This window comes from Lycium ferocissimum, chromosome 9, assembly GCF_029784015.1.
Source record: "Lycium ferocissimum isolate CSIRO_LF1 chromosome 9, AGI_CSIRO_Lferr_CH_V1, whole genome shotgun sequence".
NCBI classification, from domain to species: domain Eukaryota; kingdom Viridiplantae; phylum Streptophyta; class Magnoliopsida; order Solanales; family Solanaceae; genus Lycium; species Lycium ferocissimum.
In genome coordinates, this window is record NC_081350.1 from 36646714 (window position 1) to 36655660 (window position 8947).

The window sequence follows — 8947 nt, forward strand, 5'->3', positions numbered from 1 at the left end:
CTTTCTCAGATTAGAAAAAAAAGGAGGGATATGTGAGGCCCTCTTCCCTTTTCTGGTCATTTGAAAGTTGACCAATTCTATCTTTCTGCTAATACTAATTAGTATAATCTAATATGATCCCTTTTCACTAAAATCTTTTGAGCAACTATCTTCAATCATGAACTTGACAAAAACCTCTTTTTGTCTCAAATGTTAATGGAAGAGCTTTAAAAATTTTTTTTAATAAAAGTTAACGGAAGAGCTTAAGCATGTTTTGAAAAGTAAAATGATTTAACAAGACTACTTGTTGCTGGATCTTAAGTCTCAATAATGCTGAATGACTTAAAGTGGTGTGTGTGTTTGGGGGGTGGGGGGTGGGGGGCGGAGGGGTGAAGTCATCAACTCTACTTTCATGAACTTTTCAATGGACCACAAATGGCAAAATACATCGAATCACACTTAAACTATATCCCTCTAGAGCCTTTACCACCTATTCTTCTTTAAAGGAATTAATACCACCTTATGAGGTCTCAGAGGTGCTCCACCACCAAATCTCAAATACAATATATTTATACACTTTTTTTTTTTTAATTCACACTTGTTTTTTTTATTCATAAAATTAAAGTAAAAAATGATTTTTAAATTTTAATGGACCCGCCCCGCTTTCCGCCCCCCCTCTACTCCTCCACCTTCACGCCAAACCGATTTTTCATCTTCTTTTTCATTTCACCACCCGCCCTCCACTCCTCCGCCCCCCCTTACCCCTTTTTAACCTCCAAAAAGTTCACGCCACCCCCCAAACACCCCCCCTTCTTCTTCTTCTTCATTTTTTTCATCCTAGCCATTATCTTCCAAACCAATTTTGACTAACAAATCACCAATAAACAAAATTTCAGATTCAAAATTGGTAACCCAACTACATTTTCGATTACCCATTTTAGATTCAACACTTTTGACTACCCCATGTTTTGAAAATGGTGAAAATAATTTGTAATTTATTGGTAATTACATAATAATTCTACGGAAAAAATGGAAGTTTGCCTAGGAAATTTTTCTAGTTGCTGGATCTTTATAAAAGATAAGTCTCAATAATGCTGAATGACTTAAAGCAAAAATAGTGTGTGTGTTTGGGGGGTGGGGCAACAAAAGATAAGGGGGCCCACAAATAATTAAGTGCAATTAGTTATGGGACATCATTAAAAATCAACGTGTATAATTTACAATTTTTAATCATGTTGTTTTTATTTTCTTTTCAATGGACCCCAAATCTTTTTTTGTTTAAGTGTGATTTGAAGTGATGATGATCAAGAAAGAGGATCATGCATTAGGTAGAAACAGGCTGTCAAATCTATGCAAAAAGCATTTTGAAGTACAATAATATACACAAGCTCTAACTATCCTCTGAGGACATGATTGGCCCAGCTCTTTTTCAGATGGACTTAATTGACCAACCTTCAGTGACTAATCTTCAAGATTTCCAGACTACTCTCTGAAGTGCTTCTCTAATTGTTCCAACTGCTACTGTTTTCGATCCCGTAGACTGCAAAGGGAAAATATTAGAGAAGAATGAGTATGCATCTTTACTTGCAAAATAAACAAAAGACCTCACATATTAAGCTTAGAAAAGCACATATGAGAGTCTGTCAGTTAGTATTCATAAGTTGCGCAACTTTATTGAATTGGTAGAAAGAGCCCTTCCTTGACAAACCTTGGATTCAATAGCAATGGATAGAACCCCATCGATGTTGGAAGACTGAACGGTATGGCAATCCATTTGTAGGTCGGTCAGCGCCTCCATAATTTTAAGCAACAAGCCTTCACTCCATAGACAACTCATCTTGATCGAGACTTCCTTATCGATCATATTGATGACAATACTATCAGCTGAACTACCTTTCAATAATCCATTACAGCTTTCGGGTTCCACTTCATCCATATCACATGCCTTCCTTTTGTTTGGTAGTGATCCTTTGATGTCATTGAATTTGCTAGTGCCGCAATTATCAGATGTCTGCTCAGCAGTATCATTTGATCGTCTTGCTGATCTAGCCTCCAGCTCTTGAACTCTCCTTTCGAGCTCTTTCATGTATTCTATTGTCTCATCCAGTAGTGATATTTTGTCAACCTGCAAACATCAAGGGAAAACACAAATCTTGGTCAATGTGCGATTGAACAGCAGCTATGTAAACTTGAGGAGATCTTCCAGTACCTTGCCGCCAGTTGGCAGCATTGATGCAAGATGCATAAATCTCTCATTTATCTTTTCTCTTCGTCTTCTCTCAGAAATAACACGGCTTCTATCAATATCATCAACTTCTGGTCTCCAAAGACTGTTCTTTTTACGATTTTCTCTGCTGAATTTATGTATAACACCACCATGCATTCTAGGAACTTCTAAAAGTACTTTCTTCAATAATTTTTGTGCAGTTCCCAATCTTGGCATCTGAATATCGGTCTTCCAACCAGCAAAGCTTGACTTTTTGTTAATATTTCTAAAATGTGGTCCCAAAGTTAATTGGTCAGAGCTCTTTAGGAGGGTAGAAAGGACAGCTTGATATTGAGCATCATCTCCTTGGTGATCTAAAAGATGCAGTTTCCTCTGATCGTGCTCTTGACGGTCTAGTGTGTAAGGCTTAGTTGTCTTCTCTCCACTCGAAAGAGGGGACAGCTTTTCACAATTTGCATTATTTTGAGAGATGCAGTCACTGGAATTCAAAGAATTATTTGCACCATTACTCATGTTATCATCCATGAACTTCCAGCTTTGAGCTTGTGAAGTTTCCCCAATAACGCCTACCACCATTAATGAATCTTCAGTCTCTTGATTGGCCACAAAACCATTTGAACTATCATGAGGTGAACTGTTGTTTATTTCGACTGGATAAGCATCACTTTCAAGTACATTATGATCGAGCTTTTGGCTAACTACATCTGTGTCATTTTTTGCATTGTTAGGCCCCTTTGAAATAATGGAGTGATCAACTTCTAGAAAGGAATTTTTTATTTGCTGAATGAGGTCGGGATCTTCTAAGACCTGCAAAAAACATGTTACATCAAAGCAAAATATCATTGCAAGTAATTAGTTATATCGCGCAAAATGCCAGGACTATTGAAGAGACAAAATTGAAATTGGCTTACAAGCTCGGTGACTCCCAGCTCAATTACGCCTCCTAAATATGGAAAGCATACAACAGTCTACAAGTTGCGAAGAGAGGAAAAGGCATTGGTTAACCACATATTCTATCTAAAAGGAGTGAATGACATAAATCAGGAGCTGATTCATACTCCGATCCGTTAGTAGAGTTGTATCATGCATTTGACAAATTTTAGGAGATAGACAACATAATCAAAAAAATATTAGAGCAAGGATAAATATTTGAACTTCTGTCTGTGCAGGCTTGCACTTCTCTGGACGCTCCCATGTGTGTGTGTGTGTGTGTGTGTGTGTGTGTGAGAGAGAGAGAGAGAGAGAGAGAGAGAGAGAGAGAGAGAGAGGGATGGAGTAGTACCTGGATAGATGCACTCTGGTGAGGCGAAGAGGATTTAACCAGTAACAACGAGAAGCCAAAAAGGAAACAGATGTCAGAATTTTCAATTGAATTGATATCAAAGGGTGTGCATTATTCGGTTGTAACCGAAGAACTGACCAAATAAAATTTTCAATTCTTTTGGTTAGACTTTTTTGGTATTTCAGCTAGTTTCAGTTTTCATTTTTCATGTTTTCAGTTTTCCAGGTTCGTTCGTTTTCTTTTCTAAGTTCAAAAGAAATTAAAAAGAACCTATGAGATCTTTCTTGGATATTGTTTTTTAGAAAAAGTTGTCCAAGACTAGTTTATCTTTCAAATATTGGCAACAGTATCAATTAATTTCTAAAAACTTAAAGACAAAATAATTTTGTAGTTTGCATGAATCAATTAGAGGCACAAACCAAAATGATCCAAAAGGACCTATTCCAAATCAGTGATCAGTTTGACAATCTACAAACCAAACTTAAAAAATAAAAATAAAAAATCGAACATAATTAACCCAAAATCGACCAAATGCACACCCTTAAGGATATCGTCTTAGACCGAAGTTGCAGTTAGACCAAAGCCCATACATGAACCATATACTTGCCTTTGCTAGCAGAGAGCGAGAAAATACTCTACTCTCGGCTTGGTGAGCATTGCATAGCCAGATTGTTTGATTTGTTGCTAAGGTCTTCCCTGGCAACCTGTGTAATAATTTTACAGCAATTAAAATAGCTAACTATTCTGAAAACATACCCTGCTGATATTGACCATTCACGTTCCTATCTACTCTTAGGAAAGGGAGCAACACTCCACTTGAACATTAAGAGAACAAATCATTTCAGGAGAAGACTAGAAAGTTTGTTATTTTATATTATACGAGGTTATGCACTTTGTGTGATCTTTGCTTATTGCAAGGGAAACAAAGTGTGGCCTTGGTGGACTATAAATCCTAATCTAGACATCAGAAAACAAACTTCGTGCACAAGATTTGGGATTCCAAGAAATTACCCTTGGCCAACATTGAAGACGAACGACATGCATACTAAGAAATACCACTCGGTATCAGTGAGATCTTCTGGAGATAATGCAGCCGACGGCCTTTTGGCCTGTGGTTGTAGATCTTCTTCACTTTCACCTGTTAAGAGGGAACTATAAAGTTCTTTCAATTGCTCAGTTCTCTGCAACCCCAGCTGGTCTTCATTAACTTCCCCCGCCTGAACAGTCTTCCTGGTCTTGATATCCCCATTATAGTACCCGTCACTCCATTGCAACACCCTAGAAGATAGTATCCCATATTTTAGAACAATATCTTTTAAAAAAAAAAAAAAAAAAAAAAAAATCTACAATGAGACATGCTTCTAAAAGGGAGATATAAGTACATATATCCACAGGAATCCTTGACATATAAAGTCCGGTGCACTAAGCTACCCCTATGCACGGACCCCAAGTCAGGGCAAAACCACATTGGATCTATTGTATGCAGCCTTACCTTGCATTTCTGCAAGAGACTGTTTTCACAACTTGAACCTGTCTCCTCGTCACTTGGTGGTAACGAGCCCATTTGGCCATGAGAACTATTCACTTTTTCCGAAATAATTTTTCACTTTTATTTTTTTTGAGACTTATTTTTCACTTTATTTCAAAATCAGTGTTTAGTTATAAAATTTTCAAATTCAACTTTGAGTTGGATTCCAAAATTTGGAAAAGTGCTCCAAACTTGTTTTCCAACTCCGTCTTCATAAATAATAAATTCCAAATAAAGTGCTATCTTCTTTCCTTTGCAAAAAGTGTAACCAAACACAACTCCGTCTTCAACTCAAACTTCATAAATTACAAATAAAGTGAATTTGGAATCTATGGCCAAACGCCCACTTAAGTCTTACCATTGCCCCGAGGCTCCCCCCTAGTAACAGAAGTTGAAATCAAATTGTCATATCCTATTTCCTAAAAATACAAGAAAAGCAACTAGGGACCATGTAATGTATATGAATAAAAGGGATAACATAAGTACCATCATTCTTCACCTTAACCTCAAGAGTCAAGACTCTAGTTTTTCCAAATTTACTGGTCCTTTAATTAAAATTTTTTTTTTTTTTTTTCCACAATGAAATTCAAGCAAAATATAATAAGAATAAGTTAGCACTTATTACCCTGGTTGTGTAACTGGAGTTGACCAGAAGATTGCATAGCTCCATTGTATGCCTTTAACAGCAATTGCAAGTTGCTTTCTCAAGTTATCTGGTATTCCATCTTGATCTTGGTGTCCCATAGCCATTTCAAAGTTTCAACCTTTTTTTATCTCCAAAATGACAGTAAAAAAATCAGCTTTCAAGATTCAAAAAACAACCCCACCACATCAAGAAAACATAAATTTTGAATCTTGATTCCAAATGGGATCTTAATTCTCAGGACCACATCCATATTGGTCCATACACTTACAATTTTTCAGTGCTAGATTTCAAGAAACCAGAGCTAATATACCATTTTTCAAAAGGATAGTGTTAATGGCTAAGTGCCCTTTTGAGCTAAAATCACAAAGATAAGAGACATGCACAACTCAGCAACTTAATTGCTTTTTCTATAAATCCTTAAGTTGAAATGTACTAATTGAAGTGGGGTTTCAATGGTGGAGCAATTATGCTAAAGAATTGTACTGCAAAAGGGAAAAAGAGGTTGAAAAAAGCAATAAAAATCAAGTCTTTGGAGCCAGAATGAAACACTTTGGGCCTACAGTTAAAACCAAGAAATGATTAATCTTTTTTTCTGTGTATTTGCACCACAAGAGTATAAACCAAAAACCATTAAAATTTGAAAACAAAAGAAGCAGAAGAATTAAAGCTGGTGGTTAGTGAATAGTGATGGCTATTGTGGGAGAAGGAAAGTTAAGGTAAAGACAAATAGACAAATAGACAAAATTTAAGTGAAAAGTGCTAAAATGAATTTGACTTTGAAGTATAACACATTTTTCTCCTTTTTTATTGTTTTATTCTTCTGTTTTAAAATTAAAACATAGTGTTTTGAAGTTCTAAATTCTAATATAGAAAAGTATAACAAATTTTATCTCAACTTATTAAGCACTTTTAATTTGAGCAAAAACGTTTATTATTTTATCCTTGATAATATTCTTTAATTCACAAAATACCTTTTCCGAACTGAAATTTCGAACGCTCCTCCTCTAAGAAATCATATGAGCACTTTTTATCAAACACATCAATGAATTAGTATCATTCAACACTTTTATCCGAACATGTAATTGCTTGATTATAAAATTAATTTCAGCACTTTGAACTTATCAACTATTTACAATCAACTAATCTGAACGGACTCTAAGTATAACATTTCTGATTTCTCTTACAAAATAAATTGTTCAACTAGGTCTTTAAATCTAAAATTTAAATTTGTCACCATAGATTTAAGTGTAACATTTCTGATTTCTCTAAGAAAAAATATGATTTTTGACCAATACTTTCATTTCTATCATTACATTTTTATTATTAAACCTAATAATAACCAAGCCACCAAAAAATGCGAACTTTCAAGAAACAAATATGTCTCCTCTTTGGGAGAAACAAAACGTGTACAGTATTCTCTCTTCTCCTTTGCTTTTATCATAGAACTAGCAAATTATGCATGTGCGATGCACGGAGCCCAACATAATTAATTTGGTTACTCACTTTAGGGATTAATAGCGAGATTTCGAATCAACTTATTGGTCTTATGGTATATCTCAGTATTGAGGATGAGACCAAAGAACTGTATTTATTTATAAACTCTCCTGGGGCTGGGTATATGCAATTTGTGCGACCAGATGTCCATACAGTATGCATGTGATTAGCCGCTTCAATGGGATCTTTTATCCTGGTCGGAGGAGAAATTACCAAACGTCTAACATTCCCTCACGCTTGGCGCCAATGAGGTTTTTATTTGAGAGAAAAAAGAAGACTATGCCTTCGCCATATGAATACTAAGCAATAACAGCATGGCACTTCGAATCCGATATGAGAAATTTTTGTATTGTTTTTTTTTTTCTTTTTTCCAAAACACTAGATTCTGTATCGAGAGACTAGTATGAGATAAGAGGTATTTCCGATTTGCTGTTATCTATCGGGAGTTCAGTTCAGCGTCACAAACTTTTTTGTTTTCATGCCAGAGAGTTTTTAACACTGTTTATGTTATGAAAGAGTACGAAAAAAAAAAGATTCTTTTCCTTATTTGATCAAGTTAAAAAGAAACTTTGGGATTGCTGAATCACAGACAAAAAAAGAAAAAATAAACATATTTATGATTTGTATGTTTTGCAAAGGATACCGCGATTCTCCTAAGTGAGTCTCCATATTTTGTTTCTTTTTCTCTTCCCTTAATTTCTCAATTGTTGTTAAAATATGTCTTATTTTGGTTATGTCCGACTCTTTTTATATTTAGTAAGTTGACAATTCAAATATGTTACATGTCAAGCTTATAATCACAAGATTCAAAGGATATTTTATTATATTATACACATTTTTAATTTGGAACTGCAAGATCCAAAAGTCTATTTTTATTTCTTAAACTTATTTCTTAAACTTTGTGTCTAGTCAAAGTTAGACATTTAAATTGAGACAGAAGGAGTATATCCCAAATGGCGAAATGAAAGGACAATTGAGATACTGCGGAAACGTGGGGACCTAAAAAGTAACACTCAAGAGGTAGAATTAATGTTAAACTTCTGAAATGTACACATGTTAGTCCCTGCTTAGAGTGCACTTTCATGTGCTTTCTATAATAGAGTAATAAAATGAAGTGTAGAAGTAAAAAAATATTATAACGTAAAAGTGGAATACACGCATACCGGTGGCAAATCAAGTAGTAGTACTTGTTAAATGAAGTGGACTCACAACTGCAAAAAAAGAAAAGAAACCAAGTACAATTAAAATAAGTTCAAATTTAGTGTACAACCCAGACAACTTTCGATATTTGTTATTACTATGTTAGTCCCTCTTGGACACTTATATATATTAGAAAAGTCAAAAGGATGAAAGGACTTCACGAACCAAGACATTTACTTTTATCATGGAAAGCAAAAAGGATCAAAGGACTTCAAGAACCAAGACAACGTGAAGCACAAATCAAAAAAAACTTCAAGAACCAAGACAACGTGAAGCACAAAAAAAAAAAAAAAAAAAAAAAAAGGGCACTGTGGCATTAAAAAAGTTTTTATTCACCCTTATATTTACAGAAAATAAATAATTGACACAAAGAATTATATAACTGAATGTAAACATACAACAAGATAAATCACTTGTATTTCTCTTTACTTAAATATTAAGTGCAAATAAATATTCAAATATTAAGTGCAAATAAATATTCCCTCCGGTGCAAGATAAGTGTCCACTTAACCTTTAGCATATTCCTTAAGAAAATACTATTTAACTTTTAGAAAGAAAAAAAATAGGTAGTTTGACTAAATTACTCTTAAT

General features: G+C 34.6%; 1 protein-coding gene across 1 annotated transcript; it reads right to left on the reverse strand.

The window, feature by feature from the left end:
- Positions 1-1280: 1280 nt before the first annotated feature.
- Positions 1281-6423, reverse strand: LOC132030525 (transcription factor EGL1). The gene is made up of 8 exons (XM_059420188.1): positions 5642-6423; positions 4500-4766; positions 4096-4192; positions 3489-3503; positions 3118-3174; positions 2189-3013; positions 1688-2104; positions 1281-1519 (listed from the first exon to the last, which is right to left on the reverse strand). Exons 1-8 carry the CDS (start codon positions 5764-5766, stop codon positions 1448-1450), a joined length of 1875 nt encoding a protein of 624 aa, XP_059276171.1. The 5' UTR covers positions 5767-6423; the 3' UTR covers positions 1281-1447.
- Positions 6424-8947: the final 2524 nt, after the last annotated feature.

What these genes read in the sequence shown, in the direction of transcription:
- LOC132030525 (XM_059420188.1), bottom strand. Translation starts at nt 5,766, where the DNA reads ATGGCTATGGGACACCAAGATCAAGATGGAATACCAGATAACTTGAGA. An exon ending in GTCTTCAATGTTGGCCAAGG is followed by an intron (nt 4,193 to 4,499) that starts GTAATTTCTTGG and finishes ATTATTACACAG; the next exon opens with GTTGCCAGGGAAGACCTTAG. An exon ending in CCATTGCTATTGAATCCAAG is followed by an intron (nt 1,520 to 1,687) that starts GTTTGTCAAGGA and finishes TTCCCTTTGCAG; the next exon opens with TCTACGGGATCGAAAACAGT.